The sequence below is a fragment of the Onychomys torridus genome, chromosome 18, assembly GCF_903995425.1.
Source record: "Onychomys torridus chromosome 18, mOncTor1.1, whole genome shotgun sequence".
In the NCBI taxonomy this organism is placed as follows: domain Eukaryota; kingdom Metazoa; phylum Chordata; class Mammalia; order Rodentia; family Cricetidae; genus Onychomys; species Onychomys torridus.
Window position 1 is genome coordinate 56,964,336 of NC_050460.1, and position 27,653 is coordinate 56,991,988.

Genomic DNA, 27,653 nt, shown 5'->3' on the forward strand with positions numbered 1-27,653 from the left:
AAAACTGGAAGTTCAGACCTGTGGCCAGATCTGCCTCTGCAGCAAGCGCCGGAGGAGGGTGGCAGCCTGGCCCCTGTGTCTGTCCGTCTGTTGTCTGTCTCTCCATAAACCCATGTGGCTGGCTGGCTGGCTGGCTTCCTGTTGGTCCTTCGTAAACCTGCTTACCTACCTATCTGTAAGCCTATCTATTATCTTTTCTACCCAGTTCTCTGGCCTGCGTGATAACTTATCTCTGGACCCACTGTTTTGTTTCGTTTTGTTTTGTTTTCCATCTATCCGATTGCCTGAGTTTACCTGTAGTTTCCTTTTCACTTAGGTCTGCCAGTTTGTTCCTCTGTCTGTCCACTGCCCTGTGTGCCCACCTGCCTCCTCTCTCTCCCTGGACCCCTGAGCCATGGCCTGGAGTCACAGGGCCACAGTCTGCCTGGTCCTGCTAGGTCTGGGTCTGGGTCTGGGTCTCATTGTGGTGGCTGTGGCCCTTTCCCATCATCGTGCCTCCTGTGGCCCCGATGCCTTTGAACACGCTGCTGTAGCTGCTGACTCCAAGGTCTGCTCAGACATCGGACGGTGAGTAAGAGGTGGGTGTGAGCTTGGTGGCCCTTGGCGGCTGGCTGCTTCTGGAGACTGTGTGACCGTGGGAGGGTGTGACGAGGACACGTGAGTACCACGCTGGCTGTGAGGTAAGGGCTGTGTGTGTTTAGCTTCCTACATCAACCCCAGGGCTCTTGCACGGTAGGTGTGTCCGTAGGGAAGATGGGGACCCAGGACAGTGTTGCCAAGAGGGTGACTTGTGTTCAAGAAGGCCACCTGGACAATGCTGTTTGGAAAGGCAGACCGAAGGAGGCCTGCTCCCTTGTCCCTGCTTGTCCTGAGCAAGGCTGGAACTTTTTCAGGGGCCTGGGTAACAGGCTGCAGGGGTTCCGTATGCAGGTCCTACCTACCTGCCGCACACAATGCTTCCCCAGGGCCAGGCTACTTCTCCAAGACTTTCAGAACACACACACACACACACACACACACACACACACACAGTACCACATCGATCAGGACCGCCCTCTCTATGGCAGGCTCTGGCCCTGGTGAGTAGAGTGACTGATGATGGTTGGCAGGGTAAGAGGAAGAGGGCGTGGCAGGAGCCTCGGTGGGTGTTTCCCGACCATCGTCCAGGAAACCCAACCCCTGGACACAGCCACTCCTGATCCCCTGCCTCCCACTGGACCCCCAGAAACCCAGCAAGCCTTCTCTTCCTTCCAGTTATCTGGGTCTCCTTCCCAGAATATCAGCCCACTGTGGGGGTCTAAGTGCTTTATACACCCAAGGCTGGGTCCTGCGCCAGGGAGAATGGTGGTCTCAGTCCAAAAGATCGCTCTGGCATGCTTTCTTTTGCTGTTCTTGAATTCACCCACCCTTCCCTTCTTCCTTCCTTAATCCATCTGTCTATCCATTCTTTCCCACCTCCCATGCTCATAGTAGCCCCCACCCCTCCTGACCTGGTCCTCTGAGTTCCCAGGCTTTCTGTCTCCTCCTCCACATCTCCATTTAACTTGGCAGCTCGGGGACCAGTATGGGACGGGACAGGACGTCTTTTCTACTCCACGTGGTGTTCCCAGGGGAAGCAAGAGTTAACCAATGGTTGCTCTTTCCTGTGAGATGTGGTGTCTACTTAATCCTCCCAGAATGCAAAGCTGTAAATGAGGCTAGGGTGTGTGTGGGGTGGGGTGGGGTGGGGGGGGTGTGTCCGCTCATGTGTGCACGCGCGCTCAGGCCCCACAGATAACCAGCCAGATGAGCAGCCCCCCCATGAACAACGGGGTGCTTCTACATATCTCTGAGGAAGGTCTCTGAGCAGCGTTTGGTCCATGATGGTGTAACAAGCCTGTGTTACACCCTTGTACTCTAAACGCTCGCTCACGCTCTCCCCGGTGGAAAGCGGATGTGGGTTTCCCGCCAGCGTTTGATCAAACAACTCTCCCGGCTTCCTGTTCTTGTTTTAAGAAACCAGGAGTGGGAAGGAGCCTCCGGCCCCAGCTATTTACTGTGAAGGAGACTCGGTCAGGGACCACAGCCAGGCTAGGCCTCAGGAAGGTGCCCCAGATGCTGTGTCCCCTGGCCAAGAGTTTTCCTTTTGTCTTAGGACATTCGTTGGTCCAGGGGAAGAACCTGGCCAGTATCACAGCAGGCATTCACGTGGTCTGGGGTTTCCCCCTTACTATTGCTGCTCTGGCCAGGGTGGGAGGGCTGTGGGAGGGACAGTCTTCCCAAAGTCCCCTCCCCTTTCGACCCCAATCTGCCCCGCCCTGGGCACATAATGGCCATAGTTTTAGTTACCAAAACTGCAGAAGGTAGGGCTCCCTTGGGGTTCTGGGGAGCAAGTTTCCGGAGGGTTGCCATCTGGACTGACCCTGGGCCACAAGTGCGGCGTCAGCTGAGCCCTAGGGACTGAGTGTGAACTGTTGTTTCATGCCCACCTGGTGTCTGAGGGTTGCACCCTTGGTTCAGAGGAGAGCGGTGCCTCAGGCCAAGCTATAGCAGCATCACGTGAGCCTCGGTTTCTCCTCTGGGAAGTGGCGTTTAGGCCGGCCCCTCCCTCACGGGATGGCTGTGAGCACCCAGGTGAGTTCACTCCACACACTGGACCTGCTCCTGCAGTAGCCTGCATAGTGTCATCGTGTCTGGGTTGATCTGGACATAGCCAACATCTCAGGTCCTGAGGGGAGATTAGTCTGTGACTCCTAGTCCCGCCCTTCTAGGGCCTTGACTTTAGTTAGTACTCTTCCTTCCAGCCCTGAAACTTGTTCTATGACCTTTATGTTCTCTGTATCCCTGGCCACCTCACCAGGAAGTGACGGCCTTCCCTGACCTCTGGGGCTCATGATGAAAGTCCCTTGGCACCTGGGGATGGTACACGTGTGTGCAAGTGCCTGTGTGAGCACACGCACACATCTGAATGAGCACGTCATGGAAGGAGTGGTGATAACAGCCTGCTGGTTCCTTGGGGACAAGTGCATTCAATATGTATCATTATCCTGCTGACCAACACTGATCACATTTCTCAGCTGAGGAAAGCCAGACTCTGGACGCTGAGTTACCCTAGGCTAACTCAGTAGGCCTAGGCTCTTGCAGCTAGCTAGTAGGAATATAGTCCTACTTTAGTAGAACTGTTGTGGCCCTGGGCTCCTGGCTCCTGGCTGTGGTTGGGGGTTGGAGATCCAGGTGGGTAAGTCACGAGTCTGCCTCTCACCTGCAACATCTAATACTTTTGTTTATCATGTATCAACTACGGGAGGGGTGGATACATGGCTCGGGGGCACAGCTTTACCTAACATGCATGAGGTCCTGGGTTCCATTTCTGTAACGGTAAAATAATACATGAGGAATATCTCTAATCTGTCATGACTTAGGGACACAATGGTAGCCCAGAGGGACAGAGGTCCGCCTCTGTGGAAGGAGGTGCAAACAGATCTAGAACTATGTCGGATGGTTGGGTGTGATCACTGTTTATCGGAAGTTTCTGCTTTGTGAAAAATCTCTGTCTCCCTGTCTCTGTCTCTGTCTCTGTCCCCGCCCCCCAGCACACACACCTTTCTGTGTTGATCAAGACAATCCCCTTGGCTTAGTCAGCTCCAGGATGACAATTGTGAGCCCTGGTGCCTGGCATCATGGAGAGCTTCCAATACTCTCTTTCTGCTGTTTTTTAAAATTGGGTTGTAGATTAAATGTGTTTTCTATCTTGTTATTTCTCTCCTTCTAAAAGGCAGTGAGGAGCTGGAGAGATGGCTCAGAGGTTAAGAGTACAGACTGCTCTTCCATAGGTCCTGAGTTCAATTCCCAGCACCCACATGGTGGCTCACAACCATCTGTAATGAGATCTGGCACCCTCTTCTGGCATGCAGGGATACATGCAGGCAGAACATTGTACACATAATAAATAAATCTTTTAAAAAAAGGCAGTATTAAGCCACCTTTGTATTCCTAGCTCAAACTCTGCTTAGTAGTGAGTCAGTATAATTGTCATATCATGGACGACAAGAATTGGATTTGCTCATTTTTGTCCTGATGGTCTGTAATTTTCCCTTGTTTCCACTGTCTCATCAGTTTTGCTTTGTTTCAGTGCATGGGTCCAATCGAGGGCCTCCTGCACACCAGGCACACGCTGCACTGCTGAGCCACACTTTATTGTATTTGGTATGGGGTTCATGCTGACCTCATAAAGAACTGGGAAGCTGTGTTTTCTTTCCCTGTGGCTGTGTTAAAATACCCCAGTGACGACAATGTAAAGGACAGAGGGTTTATTCTGACTCACAATTCAAGATACAGTTCATCATGGCGGGATGTTCAAGGCAAAGGGAACTTGGAGCAGCTGAGCGCTTCACATCCACAATCAAGAGAACAAGGAGTGTCTGTGCTGTTTTTTTCTTCCTTCCCACACAGTCCAGGGTACCGGTCCCAGGAACCGGTGAATCTCCTCACCTCAATTCAATCAAGATAGTCCCTATGCACATGCCCAGAGGCCAGTGTCCCGGGTGATTCTAGCTCGTCACCTGGCACTCTTTTTCTCTACTCTCTGGAAGAAAAAGGCTTATTTTGTGTTGTTTATAAATTGGCTGATTTCATCCCAATTTGTTTAAAAGAACTTACCGGCTGAGCCTTCGGCAGGAGTTTGGGTCTTACATGTCTTCTCAAGGTCGTGTTAAGGGTGAGCTCTCCACTCGTGCATTTGGGAAGTTGGTGGAACTTATGGGGTGGGCAGAGTGGGAGGCCTTGTGAGTGCGGGGGGCATGCATGCCCTGGAAGAGGACTGTGGGGCCCCTCTCTCCTCCATTTTCTCTTCTTCACTTCCTAGGAGGTTTTGTGTAGCCAAACACTTACCGCGTGTCCCCACAACATGTCCCCACAGCCCCTGAGCCCCAGAAGCAGGCTGCCTGGGACTACAACTTCTGGGCTATGAATCAAAATAAACCTTTTCTTTCTGAAAGTTGATTATTTCACTATTTGCTACAGAAATAGAAAGCTAACATTCCCTCTGTGCTTGAGTTATTTGTATGTGCATGTGAAACCTTTAAGACATGGTTTTGCTTCTTTAATAGGTGTTCAGTTTCTATGTTTTAAATATTTTACATTTATTTATTTACTTACTTATTGAAGGGGTGTGTGTGTGTGTGTGTGTGTGTGTGTGTGTGTGTGTGTTGTGTTGTGTTGTGTAGGTCAGAGGACAACTTATGGAAGCTGGTTTTCTCCTTCCATCATGTGGATTCTGGAAATGGCGTTTAAGTCATCAGGCTTGGCAGCAAGCACATTTACCCACTGAAGCATCTCACCAGCCCATTTCTTTGTATGAATTACCCGAAAAAAAGTTAGTAAATCTTTTTCAAGGATTGTGTGCAGCTTATGCACACTGTCACATTTATTAACATACTTTTTAAAGTCTAAAACCTTCTTTCCAGGTGTGGTGCCACATAACTACAGTCCCAGCACTTGGGAGGATTAGGCAGGGGACTGAGAGTTTTAATTCAGCCTGGTCTACACAGCAAGACCCTGTGCTAAAAAAAAAAAAAAAAAAAAATCCTCTTAGCATTTTTTGAATGTTCATAGGAATCGTTTATGAGTCTTTGTCCCTGATCTGCCTTGACGGGGCTGAATCAGTGGCCTTATGAAGAACCAGCGTTAGCCTTTGTTGACTTCTTTTTTTGGGTGCTGGCTACCAAGCCCAGGGCCCTGAGCAGATGCTGGATCTCTGACCTACACCCTCAGCTGGTGATTTTATTGTCTGTGCATTTGGTCTCCTCTTATTAGTTCCTGTGCATTTGGTCTCTTTTATCTTCTATCTTGAGTCTTTTCTTCCATTTCCTTTGGCTTATAGCTGCTTTTTGCATCTAGGAAAATGTGGTTTAGTGCCAAAGTCCTTGCCTAGCACGCACAAGGCCCTAAGCCAGTTCTCAGCATCAAAAAAACAAACAAACAAACAAAAAAAACCCAAAAAAACAAAAAACAAAAACAAACAACAAAAAAAAAACCCCAAAACACACAAAAAACCCTGATTTTTAAAAAGGTATTTACATTGAATTTATGTTGAGATACAGCTTATAGCCAGGCGGTGGTGACACACACCTTTAATCCCAGCACTCAGGAGACAGAGGCAGGCGGATCTCTGAGTTCCAAGACAGCCTGACTACACAGGAAAACCCTGTCTCCAAAGAAAAAAGAGAGAGAGAGACAGGAAAGAAGGAAGGAACAAACGATGACAAATCACAATCTGTTTCTGACTAAGTTACAAAGAAGGGGCTCATCTTGATTTGTGGCTCTGGCCCAGGACTGAGCAGCGGCCTCTGATGATGGTCTCTTGTTGGCAGACTTCAGAAGTGTCACATGACCAAAGAAAGGGACAGAACAAAAGTGAACTCCCAAACTTATGATTTCTTCATTGTTCACTAATGATACTCTCTAAACACAATCTCCTCTGTCTGACCCCAGCACTCTTGAGTGTTACTATTGACTCCCAGATGATTGCTTTCTTTTATTATGCTATAATCCCCATTTTTTGCCTTTTTTTTTTTTAAAGAACTATTCTATGTGTATAAAAGATAACAGACATGTATGTATGTGTTCCACATGCATGCCTGGTGCCCAAGGAGGTCAGAAGAGGGCATCAGGTCCCCTGGAACTGGAGTTACAGATGTTTGTGAGCTGCCATGTGGGTGCTGGGAACTGAACTGTGGACCTCCGGAAGAGCAGCAAGTGCTCTTAACAGCTAAGCCATCTCTCCAGCCCCTTCTTTCTTTTTTCAGTGCTCAGATTACTGCAATATGACCAGTAAGAGTCCCTTAAGGTCTGAAACTACATATTTTTTTACGTCTTAGATTTATGTGTTTCAGTATTTTGCTGCATGTATGTATGGGTACCACATGCATGCCTGTGCGTTTCAGAGGATGGAGACACTGGATCCCCTGAAACTAAAGCCACAGGTGGCTGCAAGCCACCATATGGGTCCTGAAAGTCAAACCAGGGTCCAGTGCATGAACAGCTAGTGCTCCTAACCACAGAGCCATCTCTGTAGCCCATAGGTAAGTCCTTTTTTTTTTTTTCCCAGAGCTGAGGACCGACCCCAGGGCCTTGTGCTTGCTAGGCAAGTGCTCTACCACTGAGCTAAATCCCCAGCCTCAATAGCTAAGTTCTTTTACACATTGTGTCAGTCAGATTTCCATAATTTCCATAACAAATATCTCAGATAATCACTTATAAAAAGAAATGTAGCCAGGTGGTGGTGGCGCATGCCTGTAATCCCAGCACTTGAAAGGCAGAGACAGGTGGATCTCTGTGAGTTCAAGGCCAGCCTGGGCTACAGAGCTAGTCCAGGACAGGCTCCAAAGCTACAGAGAAACCCTGTCTTGAAAAACCAAAACCAAAACAAAACAAAACAAAAACAACAACAACAATAGCGTATTTGGCCCACTGTCGGGAGGTTTTACACATTATCTGCTGTTCCCACTGCTTTGGAGCAGCCCATGGTAAAGCTCACAGCTGAGACAAAAAAATGGAGAGCTGGGGTAAGGGCATCAAGGTAGGTTTTCAGGTCCTAGAAGATCTCCCATGAGGCTACATATCTTGTGGTGGTTTAAGTGAGAATGGCCTCCATAGGTTCATGTGTTTGTGGAACAGTTTGGGAAGAATCAGGGGTGTGGCCTCGTTGGAGGAGGTGTGTTACTAGGGGCAGGGCTTTGAGGTTTCAAAAGCCCATGCCAGGCCTGCTCACGCTGTCTCTCTCTCTCTCTCTCTCTCTCTGTGTGTGTGTGTGTGTGTGTGTGTGTGTGTGTGCATCACAATGTAAAGCCCCCAGCTACTTTTCTTGTATTATGCCCATCTGCTTCCTGCCTTGATGACATGGACTAATCCTCTAAAACTGTAAGCAAGCCCCCAATTACATGCTTTTTTTTATTTTAATGAGTTGCCTTGGTCATAGTGTCTCCTCACATTAATAGAATGGTAATTAAGACACATTGTCAATATTTCACCATCACCCAAGAGTGCCAAGTTGGGAACTAAGTGTTTCATACATGGGGGACCTCCCCTGCTCCACACTCATCAGCCTTGGAGAACATTCTTATCTACTAGCCTAGGATGTTCTCTGGATCAATTTGCATATTCCTTTGGCCAGGCATGGAGTCAAGAGCTAACCAATGATGGTATGCGTGAATACATGTATGTATTATGCATATGTATTTTCAGTTATTTTGTATCCCTGGTTGACCTAGAATTCACTAGCTAGAGCAGACAGTTTGAATTTGCCTCTGCCTCCTGAGTGCTGGGATTGCAGACAGGCATCACCATGCCTGGCTTGAGGATGGTGCTTGGGGAAGTGAGAGCGGGAAGCTGTGTTGCTGCTACTTGCCAGGTTCTTCCACTCAGAGACTAAAAAAGTCTTGTCTGGGAACCATGCTCTTCCTGGTAACGCCAGTTCAAATCCACAAGAGGGTTCTTCCCTAGTCTTCACACACACACAGACACACGGACACAGACACAGACACACACACACACAGACACACACACACACACACACACACTGCCATGGTGATAGTAATCTACAACAATCTCATTATTTGCTTTCCTAATTTTCAGAATTGCTTCAACAACAATATGAATGTTAATAATTGATGTTAAATAAGCAGGGTTGGGGATTTAGCTCAGTGGTAGAGGGCTTGCCTAGCAAGTGCAAGGCCCTGGGTTCGGTCCTCAGCTCTGAAAGAAAAAATGATGTTAAATAAGCATACTAGATGTATTAGTTATTGTTCTTTGCTGTTATAAAACACTGTGGCCAAGGCAACTTATAGAAGGAAGGGTATGTTTGGGAGTCCATGACCATCCTGGTGCAGAGCATGGCAGCAGGCAGGCAGACATGGTGCTGGAGCAGTGGCTGAGAGCTCACATCCTGATCCACAAACAGGAAACACATTGGTGCTTTCGAAATTTCAGAGCCTGGCCCCCAGTGACATACCCACTGCAACAAGGCCACACCTCCTAATCCTTCCTAAGTAGTTCCACCATCTGGGGACAAAGTATCCAAACATATGAACCTATGGAGGCCATTCTAATCCTACCACAGTAGGTAGAGGGAGTTTGTTGTTGTTGTTTTGGTCCATGACTCACAAATTACATACAACTAAACATGAAAATGTCCTTATGGAACAGAGCATCATGTGCAAAGAAAAAGTTTAAACGTACAATTTTTTCCCGATATGGTTATGTTATGAGTTTAATATATTAGTAGAATCATTTTTCCCGGCAGGCATTCGATTTTAGGGTTTCACTTCTTTCATCCTTTTCATCTTTATTTTGGAATAAGAAGTCAAAGGCACTTCAAAGGTACACTCTAGAGTCGCAGTCCCACCTTTACCCTGTGTGCCAAGTCACTACAGTGGTGTGTGTGCACATGCTATATGCATGTGTCCATGCATTTGTCCGTGCATGCATGCACGTGCATGTGGAAGCCAGAGGCTGACATGGACTGCCTTCCTTAGTCCTTCTCCACCTTACGTTTTGAGACAGAGTCTCTCAGACGTGGAGCACACCAATTCAACTAGGCTGGCTGTCCAGAGAGATCATGCATCCACCTGCCTGGGTCTCTCCAGCACTGTGATTACACCTTTTACCGTGTGTGCTGGTGATCCAAACTCAGTCCTGACGTTTGCCCGGCAAACACGTTACCTCACTGAGCCGTCCCTCCAGCCCTCAGTCACTGCTTTAGAGGAACCCCATTAGTGCGTCTGTGACTCTCCCCCATTGTAAAATTTTTATTCTGTGAGCACTTCATAAAAATAGTGGGAGGCCCGCCTGAGTTATCTGAGCCCCCTTCCTTCACAGGTCCAGTAGATTACCGTGCCAGCCAGGTTTCCAGTACTATAACCATCACCAGGGATAACCAACTTGTGAAGAAAACAGGTTTGCTCTGGCTCACAGTTTCAGCCCGTGACTAGTTGGCTGGTTGACCTGTGAGAAAACAACACATTATGGCTGAGTGTGGGAAAGAGTATAGCTGCTCACCTCACGGCCAGGAAGGGGAAAAGCGAGTGAGAGGAGAGAGGAGAAAAGGCCCCACAGTCTCCTTGGAGGGCGCCCTCTCACTCCATCTAAAATTTCCCTCTAGAACCTACCTGTTGAGGCTCCCACTTCGTCCCAGTAGTGCCACCCTTGAGGACTAGGCCTTTTATAGACGGGCCTTTGCAGACACTTAGGACAATAGGGTTTTTCTTCTTAGAGATCACAAACATGCACCATGATCAAAGCTCTTCTTAGAGATCACAAATATGCACCATGATCAAAGCTGAGCATTCGTTAATACTGCTGTTCTTTTCCCAAGGGACCTGGAAAATAATGAAATACTAGTATTTCTGTGATTCTAAGTGTGTGTGTGTGTGTGTGTGTTTTAGTGTTTGGGTTTTTCTTATTTGTCTTTTAAAGATTTATTTATTTATTATGTATACAGTGTTCTGTCTACATGTATGTCTGCATGCCAGAAGAGGGCACCAGATCTCATTACAGATGGTTGTGAACCACCATGTGGTTGCTGGGAATTGAACTCAGGACCTCTGGAAGAGCAGTCAGTGCTCTTAACCTCTAAGCCATCTCTCCAGCCCTGCTTATTTGTTTTTGACCAGAGGTCTTACTATGTATCCTTTAATTTGCTATGTGGCCCAGGCCCACTGGATGCTGGATCACAGGCTATATTATTACACTCAGCTTCTGGGTTTAGTGGGTTGTTTGGTTTTTGACCACTACATAGCCTGTGGAGATCAGAGAAAAGTTCTTAGGAGTTGGTTCTCTCTTGACTCCTTGTGAGACCCAGCTCAAATTGTTACGTCTCTTTTGTTTTCTAATTTTTTTTTTCCAGCAAGAGTCACCCTGGCTGTCCTGGATCTCGTTCTGTAGACCAGGCTGGCTTCAAACTCACAGAGACCCACCTGTCTCTGTGTCGTCCCCCCCCCCCCCCCCCCCCTGCTCCCCCCACCCCACCCCCCTTCCCCATGCTGGGATTAAAGGTGTGCACCACCACTGCGTGGCTTGTTTTCTACTTCTGTTTTGGGTGGCTGTCTGACTATGTTGTTGGGCTGGCCTCAAGTTCCTGGCCATGGCGATCTTCCTGCCCCAGCCCCCTGAGTAGCCAAAGCTGTAGACTTGCATTTCATTCTAGATATTTACAGTTCACTGTTTCGTTTTTTCTTCATGTTTGTGTCTAACCCGCTATTAGCATTGAGTTCCTAATTCCAGCTTCTCATTCCCAGTTACCAGAGCACTGATGAACTTCTTTTTTGTTTTTAATTAGTTAAGCTGGGCATGAAGGTACACACCTTAATTCCAGTGTTTGAGAAGTAGAGATGGGTGAATTTCTGTGAATTTCAGGCCGGCCTGGTCTACATAGCAAATTTCAGGCTGGCCAAAGTTAGCAACATAATGAGATGCCATCTCAAACAAAACACACACAATTAGTTTATTTGTTTTGTGTGTGAGCGCGGATGCATGTGGGTCACTGCAACGTGTGGAGGTCAGAGGAGAATTTCCCAAGTTGATTCTCACCTCCCATCTTGATTTTGAGGAAGGGTCTTTTGTTTCTGCCACACTGAAGACTCCAGGCTAGCTCAGCTTGTAAGCTGCCTGGAGCTGCCCTCTATCCGGACATAGGGATGCTGGGATTGGAGATGTACGCCGCCACACCTGGCATTTTACCCGAGTTCCAAGGACCAAACTCAGGTTATCCGGCTTTCATGGCAAGCGCTCTTACCCACTGAGCCATCCTGCAGAGTTGAAACTTTAATCTTGTCTTTTAGATCTTGAAATACAGTCATTTGGACGTTTGCAGTTTGGCATGGTGGTTTATGTTTGTAAGTCTTGGCATTTGGGAGGTTGAGGAAGAAGAATCACAGTGTGAGGCCAGTTTGGGTTACATGGTAGGACCCTTGAAAGAGAGAGACAAAGACAGACAGAGACAGAGACAGATAAAGACAAAGACAGATAAAGACAGACAGAGACAGATAAAGACAGAGACAGATAAAGACAGAGAGAGAGACAGAGAGAAAGAAAGACAGAGATGGACAGAGATGGACAGAGAGACAGATAAAGACAGAGAGAGAGAGACCAAGAAAGACACACACACACACACACACACACACACACACACACACACAGAGAGAGAGAGAGAGAGAGAGAGACAGACAGACAGAGACAGACAGAGAGACAGAGACAGAGAGAGAGAGAGAACAAAATAAAAACAAGTTGTGGCCTTCATAACCGGGGTCCTGTGGGTCTTTTAAGAAGATTGTCCGTACTCGATCCTGAGTTCCTTCTGCTATGTTCCTTTGCTGTCTTGGTCACTTTCCACCTCTTGCTGGAGAGCACATATAACAATTGTTCAAAATAATGTTTCCACTGAACATCGTGCCTCCCTCCTGTAATTCCAGTATTGGGGAGATGAGGCAGGAGGATCATCACAAGTGTGAAGCCAGCCTGGTATAGGACTCGTCTGAAAAAAAGAAAGCCAGTGAAGTCCAAAATAATAAGTGAGTAAAAGCAATTTTTGAAGTTTGTTAAGGCCTTAGGATTCCAAAATTCTGGGATCTCTGTCATAGCTTGGGTTACTAGATGGTTTGCAGCTGGGCGCCTATGCAGAGAGGCCTCATCTAATTCTGTCTGTTACACCTAGAAAAAGGACCCATCCTGGGGTACGGGCCTGTGCATCATCCCTTCCCGTAGCCATCAGAGGGTGCCAAAAGCCCTGCTCCATGTCTCAGCTCTCTGTGCAAAACTGGCCATCTTCTCCAGGGAGAAGTAGCTGCAGACGCCAGACCCGCCTCCCTCGCCATGATAAACACCCCCCCTCCCCACTCCACATTTCCGGTTTGTCTGGCTTTCCTACTTATCTGTGAGAAGTTTGGTCTAAAGTGTCTAGTCATCCACTATTGGGATATCTGGTGGCCAGTGACCAGATTATTTAATTGAAATGTACAGAAATCAGGCAGACACAGGAGGCCAGGTCCAACAGGCTGCTGCAGACACCCTAGATGAAGAGTGATGGACAGCCTGGATCAAGGTGGTGGACGTGGGGTACTTCTCATGCAGTTAACTGGGGTGGGAGAGATTAGTCACAAAGGATAACTTCCAGGGTGAGGGACAGAATGAAACAGCAAATGGTGAGGCCATTTTCTAAGCCCGGGAAGACAAGAACAGCAGCCTGGGGGGCGGGGGTAAACAGTGTAGTTTAGTTCATGATGAGTATGCAGTGTTTCTCAGCCCCCAGGGAGGCATCTGTAGATAGCTTCACAGAAGAGACTAGACTTTAGGGAAGAGGACTTGTTTCAGAATATTATTTTAACTAGGCAAAGATGTGTTACATTTGTTTATGCTGCCTTCCTTAACGATGTAAGGATGTGTTACATTTGTTTATGCTGCCTTTGTTAACGATGTAAGGATGTGTTACATTTGTTTGTGCTGCATTTGTTTAACTATGGAAAGATGTGTTGCATCTGGTTCCCCTTGCCTGCCTAAGGCACCTGATTGGTCTAACAAAAAGCTGAACGGCCAATAGCTAGGCAGAAGAGGGATAGGCGGAGCTGGCAAGCAGAGAGAATAAGTAGGAGGTAAAATCTAGGCTCGAAAAAAAGAGGAGTGAAGAGATAGATGGAGAAAGAGGGGGACACATCTGGCGCCAGAAGCCAGAGCTGCCAGCCAGACATGAGAAGCAATGAAAGTGAGAGATGGCAGGAGAGAAAGGTAAAAAAAAGCCCCGAGGCCAACCATCGATAAAGAGAAACAGATTCCAACAAGAGCTAAGCTGAGGCCGAGCATTCAAAACTAATAATAGGTCTCTATGTCACGATTTGGGAGCTGGTTGGTGGCCCAAAAGAAAGCCTGTTACAAGGACTGGTATAGAAACTAAATTCAGAAGTCATAGGTATAGTTTGCATTTCATGGATGAGCTCAAACATGGACCAAGGACTCATATTAGGAGGTCAGGAAGGTAAAGGCAACCCCAAGATGGAAATAAAAACACAGCAGAAAGGGCTTCCAGTGGGAGGCAGCATACTGGCTGCTGCCGAGGGCCGAGGCCTTGACTCTGATGGGAGCATGCCATTCCTTCCTTCCTTCAACTCTGTTGATGGTGTGTTAGTGTTAACACTTGTGCTTATGGGGCTGGAGAGATGGGTCAGTGGTCCAGAGCACTTGATACTCTTGTGGAGAACCCAGAGACCTCAAATTCTGCTCCCAGCACCCGTGATGGGTTCTCACATCCACCTGTAATTCTAGCTTCAGGGGATCCAACACCCTCTTCTGGCCTCCACACAGAACACACACACACAACACACTAAATAGAGAGATAGAGAGAAACAAATCTTTTTAAAAGTTGTGTTATATCTGAATCTGGCAGTCTTGTTTTGTTCGTGCTTCTGATTCCTTCCCATTCCAAGATTATATGTGTGATGATGGGGTTCCCATGCATACTAACATTTAGTTCAAGGGATCACAGTGAGGCAGAGTCCAGGATGGACTGGTTGGGTCACAGGTAAAGTGAGTCAAGGGAGGGTAATGGGGTCAGAGCTCCCATGGAGTTATGGGAGGAGACCAAGGTGCACTCTTGTGGGCCTTAAGTTCCTTGTGGTACCTGCAGGATAAATAGTTATCATAGTGGTTCCTGGGAGGGTCTCTAGGTGTGAAGGGAGGGGTGATCCTTGGTGAGCTGTGTAGGCTGTACTTCCTGGCACAGTAGCCACTGTGACATAGGCCAGTCTTACCAACATTTTGGAGATGAAAGACTTCCCCCTTGGACAGATGAGGAAGCCGAAGTGCATTGTCATAGGCTTGGGGACAAAGAAAAAGATGAAGGGCTCATCAGTCCAAATACTAGACCCGAATGGCAGGATCCTGGGGTCACCCACCGAAGGTGAGGTTAGACAACAGGGTCTCAGAATGAGTGGGTTACAGGGGCATGGCCTAGGCCAGGTTCTGCCTGTTACAATGAGCCAGTGTTGCTGGAGCTCCAGGAGATGATGGCAGCAGAATCATTTGAAAACTGAGAACCACCTTGTCTATGGTACAGGGAATTCTAAATGCCATCATACTTTGCAATCTATTGGGTGTGATGATGGGCCAATGAGTAGCCAGATTGGGGGGGGGGCAGTTCCGTGTATTTTCTCGCCTAACTTGGGGTTTGGTGCCAGCAGAGAGACTATCAACCTGTCACTGTTTCCCAGTCACATGAGCCCAGGAAGAGCTGGGGTAGGGAAGCCAGATCACTGATTCCGTGTCATGTCCCCCAGGGCCATCCTCCAGCAGCAGGGCTCGCCTATGGATGCCGCCATCGCAGCCTTGATCTGTACCGGTGTCGTTAACCCACAGAGCATGGGCCTGGGCGGAGGGGTCATCTTCACCATCTACAATGCAACAACAGGTGGGCCCTTGTATGACGCCCCCTGGGGGGAAAGACTTGTCTCCAGTCATGGGTACTCATTCCCCGGGGCTGCCTTGCATGCTTCTTCCTCGGTGCCCTTGGGACTCTTTACCTTGCCTTTGCCTCTATTGTGGAAAGTCCTGGTGGTAGAGAGTGTTTTAAGGGTTAATACACAGATGGAAACCAAGACCTAGAACAGGCTGGAGCCATCTCTCACCCTGCCTCAACTCCAGGGAAGGTGGAAGTTATCAACGCTCGGGAGACAGTGCCAGCCAGCCATGTCCAAGAACTGCTAGACCAGTGTAAAAAGGCCCAGCCACTGGGCACAGGTAAGGCCTTTGGAAGAGTTTTTTAGACAACCTAACTCACTCCACTGTGCATGGGCTTGTCCAGAGCAACCCCCCCAAAAGGGTCAGTATGACTCATGAACAGGCTGTGACACTCTGACACTGGGCCTCTGAACATGGCAAGACTGGACCCCCTGGCCTCCTGGGATGGGTTAGAGGGCTTCTTTTGGGGCGAGATTCTGAGAGGGGGGGAGTTCCAAGAGCAGTCTTGGGGAACTCAGTGGATATGGGTTGGTGGGACAGGGGTCCTGGGTCCAGTTTATTGAGGGCAGAATAGGCTCCAGGGTGTAGCCTAGGTCTGGTTCTGTCTATTGCAATGATCCAGTGATCCAGGGTTGCACTGGGCTGAAGACGGGTGCCTATTATGCAGGGGCCCAGTGGATTGGGGTTCCTGGGGAGCTCCGTGGCTATGCTGAGGCCCACCGCCGACACGGCCGCCTGCCTTGGGCTCAACTTTTCCAGCCCACCATCACTCTGCTTCGGGAGGGTTTCCGGGTGCCCTCGATCCTCAGCCAGTTCCTCAACAACAGCTTCCTGCGGCCCTCCTTGTATTCATCAACCCTGAGGTGAGCACTACAGGGCAGCCCTCAAATCCACATCTACCTTAGCTCAGCCACTGTCCAGCTGTGCCTCAGTCGTTCCTCAGCTGGAGGGTTGACCCTAAGGTGCCAAAGACCCTATAGCCAGGGTAGTCAACGCTTTTCTCTAACCAGACCCTAACTTAGGCTACGGTCGCCATATCCCTTCAGCTCTGGCTTCCTCCAGCTTCTCTTTGGGAGTGGCAGACGGTCTTTGGATAACCCCTTTGGCTTGCTGTGCTAGCTCAGTGATAGGTAGGTGACAAGGTGACCCTGGGAAACACATCAGAAAAGTTCCAGAGCCAGGAGTGAGGGTGGAGGCACCAGCCCCACCTATTTCTAGAGAACCAGTTCCCTAGAGCTTCATTCAGTGCTGGACCATGGCCGTTCCCCCAGAAGCATCCTGAAGATTTCTCTAGAGCCCAGAGGAATGAGAGTGTCCGCTGGGATCTGGCATCAATCTGAGGTTGCCTCCTCCTCCCCCACCCCAGACAGCTCTTCTTCAATGGCACAGAAACCTTGAGATCTCAGGACCCATTTCCGTGGCCTGCACTGGCCAACACCCTGGAGACTGTGGCCACGGAGGGTGCGGAGGCCTTATACACAGGGAGGCTGGGCCGCATGCTGGTGGAGGACATTGCCAAGGAAGGTTAGCTTTCTGACACTCCAGCACCCAGCCCAGCTAGAGAAAGAGCCGAGTTCTGGGCACTGGGGGTTAAAGTCACACCTTTCCCAGGCCCTCCAGAACTACTGGGTGCTCCTGGGATTCGGGAGAGGCCAGGTGCCCATCTCGTCCAGCCTAGCCATTGCTGGCCTCGGGGGTCTCTGTGGCAGAGACCTTGAGTGGCAGAGCTTTTGCAAGTCTGCCTGTAAAGAGGCGATGACAGGCCTGGATGGCTGAGTTGGCCACCTCTCTCTTCCTATTTCCCACTTGCCTTCCTCTGCCCCCTACCTGACCACCCTATACCACTGCCCAGGCACTCGCCATCACCCCTCGGGACTACTTGCAGGCAAGGGGGACTTTGCATGTGCCCCGAGATGAGTAACGACTCTCTCTTGCTCTTTGGCAATGCCCATCTGCACCTGGAGCTCTCACGGTCTCCCTCCAGGAAGCCAGCTGACAGTTCAGGACTTGGCTGCCTTCCAGCCTGAAGTGGTGGCTCCGCTGGAGATGCCCCTAGGAAACTACACCCTGTACTCACCACCACCACCTGCAGGGGGTGCTATTCTTAGCTTCATTCTCAACGTGCTGAAAGGTAAGACCCTTTCAGGCCTCTGCTCTGCCCTCCAGCTCTGCCCTGCAGGGAGCCTGAACTTCCTGTCCATCCCTGACTTGGGGGAACACATTAGCTTTCTGTCACTAGGTGGGAGACCAGCTCTCACATTTACCCCCCCACCCCCAAGGTACTCTTGAGGAAGGAGAAGTGAGAAATATTTAGATAGAAGCATAGGGGGAGAAAAATAGAAGAAACACAGGATAGCTCCGTCCTGGATCTTTTTTTTTTTTTCTTTTTCCTTTTTTCTCAAGACAGGGTTTCCCTCTGTAGCTTTGGAGCCTGTCCTGGAACTCACTCTGTAGACCAGGCTGACCTCGAACTCACAGAGATCCGCCTGGCTCTGCCTCCCAAGTGCTGAGATTAAAGGCGTGCGCCACCACTGTCAGGCAGGCCTGGATCTTTACCCACCAGCCCCTTCTGTCTCTTCTGAAGGACTATTCATAGGCATGTCAAGGGTGGAGCAAAAACCTCCCCTCTAGCACAGCCAAGTGAAGACCCTTCCAATCACCTGGTAACCATGCACATGGTCAAGCAATCCTCTAATGCAGCCCTGCTGGGTAAAGCAAGCTCAAATCTCACTAGGAAACCTTTGTGGGCCTCCACATCACTGTAACAAAATGGTGGACACAGCTACTCATCAAGAAAAGGTTAGGGCTGGGAGTTTAGCTCAATGGTAGAGTGCTTACCAGGCGTGGCTCCTTTCATATCAACCCTCTTGTAAGAACTGCCAAAGAGTCACATGCGAACCACCTCCCACCAGCAAACTCCCTGTGACCTGAAGACCTATTAGGTCTTACCTCTTAAAGGTTCAGCCACCTCCCAATGGGGACACTATGGGGATTAAAGCTCCAATCCCAGTGGGCCCTCAGGGACCCATCATAGCAGATGGCCATTGTCTTTTTTGGCATAATTGGGTTAACAGATGCATGATATCCAAGACTGTCCAGGACTGTGGACAGTGGTCAAGATGGTATGTTTTAGAGCTGAGCTCTGTCTCAGGAACTGGCTCATGTTGTGCTGAAGGAAATGCTTCCGTTTTCTTAGTGCATGACCCGGTCTCAGGGCACAGGAGCAGAAGGCTCTGTGGGTATCAAGCTGCATGTCAGGTGTGTACACTCAAGGCTGACACACAGCGCGGGGAATCATAGCCTGTAGGGACTGCCCGAGGCCTCACAGTTCAGGAAGCCAGAAGTCACAGCGGGTTTGTGCTCTGAGCCGGTTCCCTCTGGAGTCTCCTGGGGAGAATCTGCAGGCTTCCCTTGCCTTTGGCTCTGCCTCCATCAGTTCAGGCCGGTACAAAGCCTTACACATACTACATGCTTCCCTAAGGCTACACTTCTGACAAAGTTTAATTATAAGTTAGAGACAGTAGGACACAGCCTTTTCATCTACAGGAAGCACTCTGTGGCTTCTCTTCAGTATATGCAAATCGCCAGCACCGCCACCATTGGTTAGCTTTCTGTTACTATAGCAGATACCTGGGATTAAAAACCCACTTATGAAGTTTTGTCTCACAGGTTTGTAACTCCTCTCTGTGCTTGGCTGGCCTTTGGGTGGAGGTGAGGCAGCACATCATGGCCGGGAAGTGTGGTAGAGCAAGAACCTCATCTCAAGGCTGCTGAGAAATAAAGAAAGCGAGGGGTTGGGGATTTAGCTCAGTGGTAGAGCACTTGCCTAGCAAGCACAGCGCCCTGGGTTCGGTCCTCAGCTCCGGGAAAATAAATAAATAAATAGATAAATAAAGAAAGAAAGAAAGAAAGAAAAGAAAGAAAGAAAGAAAGAAAGAAAGAAAGAAAGAAAGAAAGAAAGAAAAAGAAAGAAAGAAAAGGGAAGATACATCTGAACACATGACCTACCTACCCATCCTGGGCCCCAGCTTTTAAAGTTTTCACCATTTCCCAGTAGTGTCAAGCTCAGAACCAAGTCTGCAAGTGTGCATTGGGGCCATTGTTCAGTAACCTACATGTCACCTTGATGCAAGGACTTCAATATGGCGACAGTTGGTCATAGAGACAGTTAATAAGGCTTGAGAGCTCAGTGGTAGAGTTCATGTCTAACACGTGCAAGGGGGGTACCTGTCTCAGTGCTGGGGGCGGGGATTAAAAGTGACTAAGGAGCAGGCAGCATCTACAGTATGGATACATTGGACAATTGGGATGATTCACAGCCTTGGTATGATGGATGGAGCAAGAGGATGGACCAAGATTTAATCATGCTACTCAGAATAACACTTAACATGTATGAATTGTTTATTCCGGAACTTCCCATTTGATGTTTTTAAACTATGATTAACAGCAGGTAACTGAAATTGTAGAAAGTCAGACCACAGACAAGAGGAGACATCTTTTCTCTGTGTGTCTGACTTATAAAGATGCATGTGGTCCATCGTGATGGTGCATGCCTTTAATCCAGGTACTCGGGAGGCAGAGGTAGTCAGAACTCTGAATTTGGATCTCTGAATTTGAGGCTAGCCTGGTCAACAGAGAGAGTGTCAGGGCACCCAGAGCTACACAGAGAAACCCTGTCTTGAACACACACACATACACACATACACACACACACACACACACACACACACACACACACACACACACTTGATCATCACAATTAGGGCTAGTCTACATAATCTACACAATCCAGGGTAAATTCCTTCTCTCAAATCCTTAACATATTTTGCCATATAATGTAATATTAATTGTTGTGCTATATAAATCAATATTCATGGATTATGGGGATAAAGAAATGAGTAAATCTTTTGGGGGAGGACAACATTCACTCCACTACACAAAGTAATACCCCTGACCCTACTATCTCCCTAGGGTTCAACCTCTCTGCAGAGATGGTGGCCCGGCCTGAAGGGAAAGTGAACATGTACCATCACCTTGTAGAGACACTCAAGTTCGCAGTAGGACAGAGGTGGCGGCTATGGGACCCTCGCAGTCATCCAGGGATACAGGTAAGGCTCCCTGGGACCGATGATGTCCTCTCCCACCTCTTCCCTACAATACAGCATGGAAGGAGGGTCAGGTCTGGCATGGGGAAGGGGGAGGAATTTATTTGTATTTCTAGGCAGGGATATCCTGGCAGTGGTCCCAAGGGCTGAAGAGACTCTGGGGTGGTAGCTGTAGTGGGTAGGATCTGGGCTTAGCATGGGCTCCAGGAAGGCCCTTCTCCAACAGACTGGAGAAAAAGTCTCCCAGAGGGGATTGAGCTCATGCCACACGCTGCTCTGAGGACTTCCCCACCCCACCACTTCCTGACTCCTCACTAACTTGCTATCTGACTGCTCACCCCAGAACACCTCCCAGGACCTTCTGGGGGAGGCTCTAGCTCAGCACATCCGCCAGCAGATCGATGGCCGTGGCGACCACCAGCTCACCCACTACAACCTGTCCGGGGTCAGGGGCAACAGGATGGGCACCTCTCATGTGTCCGTGTTGGGAGAGGACGGCAGTGCTGTGGCAGCTACCAGCACCATCAACACACCGTGTGTGGGACCTGGGCAGGGGCGGGGGCAGACAAGGCTCAGGGGCAGATGGGTAGACCCCTCCCCTTGGCTCCTGACACCAAAGTCTCCTCTGCCCCAGTTTGGTTCTACACTCTAAGACTTCCCCTTGTTCGTCCCTAAGCAGGCAGCATCTTGCTTTTGCTTTCCTCTCTGTCAAAAAGGATGATCTGGCGCCAGGGACATCCCTTGCCGAGAAAAGCTATTGCTAGGTGGCCCTGCGCCAGGTCCTGCCTGGGATGAGCTTTACTTTGGTCCTGATGCGGAGCCAAAGGGGATCTTTCGGGCCCATGGGAGGTGCTGAGCTCTGGTGTGCTGGAAGGCAGTACAGAAAAGGATCCCGAGAGGTTGCAAGCCGAGGTTGGGGGGTTGGGAGCCGAGGCCCCAAGTTGAGACTCCACCTTACCTATCTGCAGCTTTGGAGCGATGGTGTACTCACCTCGGACAGGCATCCTCCTTAACAACGAGCTACTGGACTTGTGCTGGAGGCATGTAGAAGGTTCCGCGGTCACTCCTCCACCTGGTGAGAGCAAGGCCTCCTTGTGCCCAGCGCCCCTTGAAGAGAGAAAGGAGGGCGGGTGGGCAGCTAACCCCTGGGTGAGTCACCCCCATCACTGAGCACTGCTTGCTTAGCAAGGCATGAAGGAGGGAGGGGTGGGTGGTACTCCTCGAGGGTATGGGTGATGGTGTTGGTCCAGTTCCAGGTGAGCGCCCACCATCTTGCATGGTCCCCTCCATCCTGGTCAACAAGGCCCAGGGATCCAAGCTGGTGATTGGTGGGGCTGGCGGGGAACTCATCATCTCTGCTGTGGTCCAGGTGAGTCTGAGGGTTCCTGGCTAGAGTGTTTCCTCTCTGGCAAACTCCCTGGGGTGGGGATGGGAGTGTTGCGGTGGGATGGCCAGTGGCTCCTCCTTCCCTGTATCCCTTTCTTTCTTCCAGACCATCATGAATAAGCTGTGGCTTGGCTTTGACCTGACAGAAGCCATTGCAGCCCCCATCCTACATGTCAATAGCCAGGGCCACGTGGAGTATGAACCCAAGTTCAACCAGGTGAGGCTGAGGTCCCACCTGCTTCCTGAAGCCCATGTTGCTTGATGTCCCCTGTAAAAAATTCAGTAACTTCCTGTTCCAGGGAGCTACGCTTCACCTTCAGGGACCACGAGGAGTTGAGAAGCTCAGTGGGGAAGACAATAGGTTTGTCCCATGGCATCCAGGTCAGAGAGCAGGCTGTTGCCTGGGCTTCTCCTGGGCTGAGGACTTCAAAATCTTGTTCTACCCAGCCGGGCACTGGTGGCACACACCTTTAATCCCACCACTTAGGAGGCAGAGGCAGGTGGATCTCTGTGAGTTTGAGGCCAGCCTGGTCTACAGAGTGAGTTCCAGCACAGCCAGAGCTATACAGTGAAACCCTGTCTTGAGAAACCAAAGGGGGAAAAATATTGTTCTGTGTACACCATTTCCAGGAAGCTAGCTTTCCCGGCTGTGGCTAGTTAGACCCTCCTTCCTGGCAATTTGTTCCCTCATATAGTTTGAAACTCACATTTGAGAGTTTGTTCATGAAAGTGCATGCTTTTCCTGTGGGATTTTGTTCTGGAGCATCAGAGGTCATGCTGTTGTTGCTTCCAAAAATGTGTCTCCCACTAAAGCCTGGGAGCAGGACCAGGGGCTGAAGTCTCTTTCCTGGCTACCACCTTCCTCCCCAGAAACTTCGCTTTCTGGGAGTTTTCTGAAGCTAATTGGATGCACTGTGCTAGAGCCCATGTAAAGATCAGCAGCTTTGGGGCTGGAGAGATGGCTCAGTGGTTAAGAGCACTGGCTCTGTGGTTCTTCACACCCACATGGCAGCTCACAACCACTCTGTAAACACTGTAAGAGGTCCAACATCCTCTTCTGACCTCCACAGGCTCTTGTATGTGGTACACACACACACACACACACACACACACACACACACACACAGAGTAGATTAATGTTTTATACATAAATAAATAAATCTTTTAAATGACCATTAGCTTTTTGAGGCCACAAGCTTTGTGTTCAGGACCATTTCAACTACCTGTGGTTCAAGGTTCTCAAAGTTCTATGTTTGGGTTCCCAAGGCCACCTTCCAGGGCCGCTTAGAATTCTAAAAACCCTCAGACTAAGAGGCCTTCAGTAAAAAGGGGCCTTAACAGATAGATGGTCCTTGACTCATAATAGTTTGACTTGTGGATTTTCAACTCTCTAATGGTATAAAGGCCATACATGCAGGGCTAGGAATGGAGCCCAGTGATAAGGTATGCACAAGCTCCGAGCACCACAAAAGACAAAAGAAAAAAGTTACATGCATTCAGTGGAAACCATTTGATGTCCATTATACATTAATGGTGATTACGCATATAACCATTCTATGTTATAACTTCAGGACAATACTCAATAAATTACATGTGAGATGGTCAACACTTTACAATGAAATCATCTTTGTCTTAGATGATACTGTAGGCTAAAATAAGTGTTCTGCACATTTAAGGCAGGCTATGATGTTTGATAGTTTAGGCATACTTAGTTTTTAAAAAAGATTTAATTTGTGTGCGTGAGTGTTTTGCCTGTATGTCTGTATGTGCACCATGCCCATGACTGGTGTTCATGGATGTCTGGAAGAGCACTGGAGTCCTTGGAAATGGAATTATGGTTATGAGCCACCAAGCAGGTGCTGAGAACTGAACCTGGGTCCTCTGAAAAAGCCTCGAGTGCTGAGCCATCTCTTCAGGTTCAATAGATATTAAATATATGAATTCATTTTGAATTTACAATATTTTCAGATTATGATGGATTTATTGGGGCATTATCACCCTATCATTTTTTTCTTTAATTAATTTATTTTTATTTTATGTGCATTGGTGTTTTGCCATGGGTGTCAGGTCTCCTGGAACTAGAGTTACAGACAGTTGTGAGCTGCCATGTGGCTGCTGGGAATTGAACTCAGGTCCTCTGGAAGAGCAGTCAGTGCTCTTGACCACTGAGCCATCTCTCCAGCCCCTCATCATCCCATCATAAGTTGGACAATATCTGTAGTATTGGGAACTTGTTCAGATCATGAGGTTCAGGGCTTAGCCACTGGGACTCAGATTCTTGGCATTCTAGCCTCTGCGTGGGGTTCTTCCAGGGACCCGAGAGGCTCTCTCAGAGACCACCAGGTCCAAGGAACTAATATCGAGAGGATGCAAGGTCCAAAACATGTTCTTTTAAGCCCTTGCTCCTTAAGCTTTGGCCCTTGACTCTTAACTGCAGATCTGTCCTCAGCGAATATCAGTTCTCAAGACTTGGCACTCAGAGACGCTTTGGCTCTGAGAATTCAGAAGATGATGCATGATCTGAGAACTGAGATTAATGAACCAAGTACCCTGTCAAGCCAAGATTATCAGCTCCCTTGGGGTGTTAGAATGTCAGTTTTGCAGATCCAGGGCTTTCCGTGGAGAACCTCATAAACCCTGGCTGAGAGATCTCAAGTCTCTAAGGACTCTCGTAAGCAAAAGCCACCACCAAAGGCAAGGAAGGGCTTGGAGTTTGGCCACTAAATTCTGAGAGATGGAGGCCTCTGAGGACTGAAAGTCTAATTTTGGCTTCAGTACTGGGATCCTTTCATGTCATGGCCATTGGGCAATTTGTAGACTAAATGCAGAAAAACCTAGCCCTCAGGGTGTGGTTCCAAATCTCACCTTGCCAGTGGCTCAGGCCACATAATGTCTGTCACCTGATGGAGTCAGAAAGGAGACAACTGATTATAAGGATCGCAGAGTCACCATACCCGGTCGTAGTGGACAAAATCCTTGGCCCATCTGAAATAGCATATGGAAGTTGGAACTGAAGAAATGCAGTTCTTAGGATTTTTGTTCTCTCTCTCTCTCTCTCTCTCTCTCTCTCTCTCTAACTGAGGATCAAACTCAGGGCCTTGCGCTTGCTAGGCAAGTGCTCTACCACTGAGCTAAATCCCCAACCCAATTTTTGCTCTCTTGTAACGTGGTAAACAGCAGTAGTGGGATGATTCATACCCCAAGGACATAAAGTTCTGAACATCTTAGAAATCAGAACTTCAGAGCTAGGGCCTACTGTAGTTTCTACCCCCAAGTTCACAGATTTAGTATCTTACACCTGAGCAATTAGGCCACCACTTCCTTCAGGGTTCTAGTTTTCTTGGTTATGTACAAGTTTGTTTGTTTTTGAGACAGAATTTGGCTCAGGCTAGCCTCAGACTTGCCAAGTAGCCTAGATTGATCTTAAATTTACAACCCCCCTGTCCCTGCCCCTTAAGTGCTGGATTGTAGGTAAGTACCATCATACCCTCCTTGATAGATGAATATTCCCTTACACACACACACACACACACACACACACACACACACGCAGAATGCTTCATGAATTTACACATTATCCTTGAGCAAGGGCCATGTTAATATTTCTGTATTGTTCCAATTTTAGTGTGTGTGCCGCTGAAGAGAGCACAGGATAGCACATGGATATTCTGGACAAATGGGATCAGCAGCTTTGGTGCCTTCTAGACACCCTCTTATAAACCCTAAAGTTATAGGCCCCCTAGGAGTTTGACTGTTGTATATCTGGATGTCTTAGGACTTGAGTTCTTATATATGTGTTGCTGTTGTCCTATATGGTTTGGCAGTACTCAAGTTGGTGGGCCTGCATACCTAGTATCCAGTACTTTGCCTTCCTCAATGTTCCAGGGCATCTGTGAACTCCAAAAGGTGTTGCTTTGAAGAGATTCAAACTCGTGACCCCTGAGCTCAAGTCTTCTAACACTACCTTCTCCATGGAAGCCCCTAGATCACCTCAAATTTGTCCTCTGGGTCCATAGTGAACTGGACTCATAAACAGAATGAACTTGATTCTCTTTTGGGGGGTGGAGGTTTCCAGCCAGACAGGGTTTTTCTGTGTAGTTTTGGTGCCTGTCCTGGATCTCGCTCTGTAGACCAGGCTGGCCTCAAACTCACAGAGATCCACTTGGCTCTGCCTCCTGAGTGCTGGGATTAAAGGCGTGCGCCACCACTGTTGGGCTGATCTTGGTTCTTGAGGGGTTGTTGCTCTGAGTTGCACCATCCTTGCATAATCCCTGTACTCTCTTACATCCCTCTGATGTTTGCAAGCCATGAACTCCATGCTATAGAACCAGTTCCTGACAGTCTTTCTCTAGCTAGGGTCCTCCGTCCCCCAGTCCCATCTCTTTAGGTCTGTTTTCCTATTTTTTTTGTCCAGCCACTCCCTTGTGGACTTGAGCTGCCCTCTCCATGAATGTTCCTTCTCTCTTCTTCAGGACACGCAGAAGGGGCTGCAGGACCGGGGCCAGAGCGAGAGCCCACGGCTGTTTTTCCTGAATGTGGTCCAGGCTGTGTCCCAGGAAGGGCCCTGTATCTATGCGGCATCTGACCTGAGGAAGGCTGGAAAGGCTTCGGGATACTAAGACAGCTTTGTCTGAGCTAGGATCTGACCCACTATGAGTTCTGTGCCTCAGACAGAGGAGGCTGGAGGTCCAAGTGCTCCAGGACCTGGATCCTTTGTCGTGAGATCAACCTGGGACTGAAAAGAACAGGGACCAGCTCGGATGAATGATGGAAGAGGGAAGGATTGACTTGTTTGTGGTCCCTTCCCGACACCTCCTGCGGCCCTGCTCTGTTTCTGCTAGCCTCATGCCCATCCTCTAAATGGTCTACCTACCAGTCCAGGATTAAAGAGGAGCCACACTATGGACTGATTTAGTGGTTCTAAGCAGGTAAAGGCACACTCAGCACCCAGTGACATACAGTCCACCTCAGACTCCTACGGCCCTTCATGACTCACCATCAAGGCTCAGAGATGGGCCAGGTTTTTATAAGACTCAGTGAACAGAGGCCACTCACCTCTACTCTGTTCAAGCGACAGTGTGTTTGGGGGCTTTGCAGTGTGTCTGGCCCTCGTCTTGCCTGCCAGTGAGAAGGCAGGAGTGTGGCCTCAACTCTTGTGAGGCCCTTCTCTACTCCATGAAAGGATTGGATGAAGCAAAACTTGAGAGCCCTTGCTCTGGTCTTAACATCCCATGTTCTTGAGACTAGGGCTCATTCTTGGTAGTACTTGACATGTAGGATGAAATAATCCTCTGTTGTGTGGAGCTGCACACCTTTTACACAATAGCATCCCCTCGCATCCCCCCCAGATGCAACAAAACAAACTGTCTCTGGACACAGCTGCAGCATCCCTGGCTGAGAACTCCTGCTCCGGATGGGTAAGAAACTGCTAGAGATGGCTTTGCAGGCTGTCCAGTATGGTACCCATCATAGAGGTCTCCCTAGAGGGACCTAAGCATCTTGCATCACACTGACTCCTGGGAGCATCAGGTACTTCTGTATCACCCTAAGGGTCAGCAAGAGTTGCTTAGTAAGTACAGAATTTGACAACAACCTGCTTGCCTATGCACCTTAAAGAAATTCATCGCTCTGGTTCAACAGTTTAAGAGCTCTTTTTGCTAAGACCTAGTTTTGATTCCCAGC

General features: G+C 48.8%; 1 protein-coding gene and 1 non-coding gene across 2 annotated transcripts; one reads left to right on the plus strand and one right to left on the minus strand.

Moving 5' to 3' along the window:
• On the plus strand, positions 1-27,653 carry Ggt5 (gamma-glutamyltransferase 5). Its single transcript, XM_036168092.1, has 13 exons — positions 1-175; positions 317-567; positions 15,300-15,430; positions 15,664-15,759; positions 16,148-16,343; positions 16,847-17,004; positions 17,465-17,611; positions 20,452-20,588; positions 20,929-21,119; positions 21,554-21,660; positions 21,836-21,954; positions 22,078-22,188; positions 26,444-27,653. The coding sequence occupies exons 2-13, from the start codon at positions 395-397 to the stop codon at positions 26,588-26,590; spliced, it is 1,713 nt and encodes a 570-aa protein (XP_036023985.1). The 5' UTR covers positions 1-175; positions 317-394; the 3' UTR covers positions 26,591-27,653.
• Positions 25,515-25,620, minus strand: LOC118570138. The gene has a single exon (XR_004943136.1). It is a non-coding gene; the product is annotated as a U6 spliceosomal RNA (small nuclear RNA).

Excerpts from the sequence above, each read along its gene's own strand:
- Ggt5 (XM_036168092.1), top strand. The coding sequence starts at position 395 with ATGGCCTGGAGTCACAGGGCCACAGTCTGCCTGGTCCTGCTAGGTCTG. Across the intron at positions 15,760-16,147 it reads GGCCCAGCCACTGGGCACAG|GGGCCCAGTGGATTGGGGTT; the intron begins GTAAGGCCTTTG and ends CCTATTATGCAG. Across the intron at positions 20,589-20,928 it reads GCAGTCATCCAGGGATACAG|AACACCTCCCAGGACCTTCT; the intron begins GTAAGGCTCCCT and ends TGCTCACCCCAG.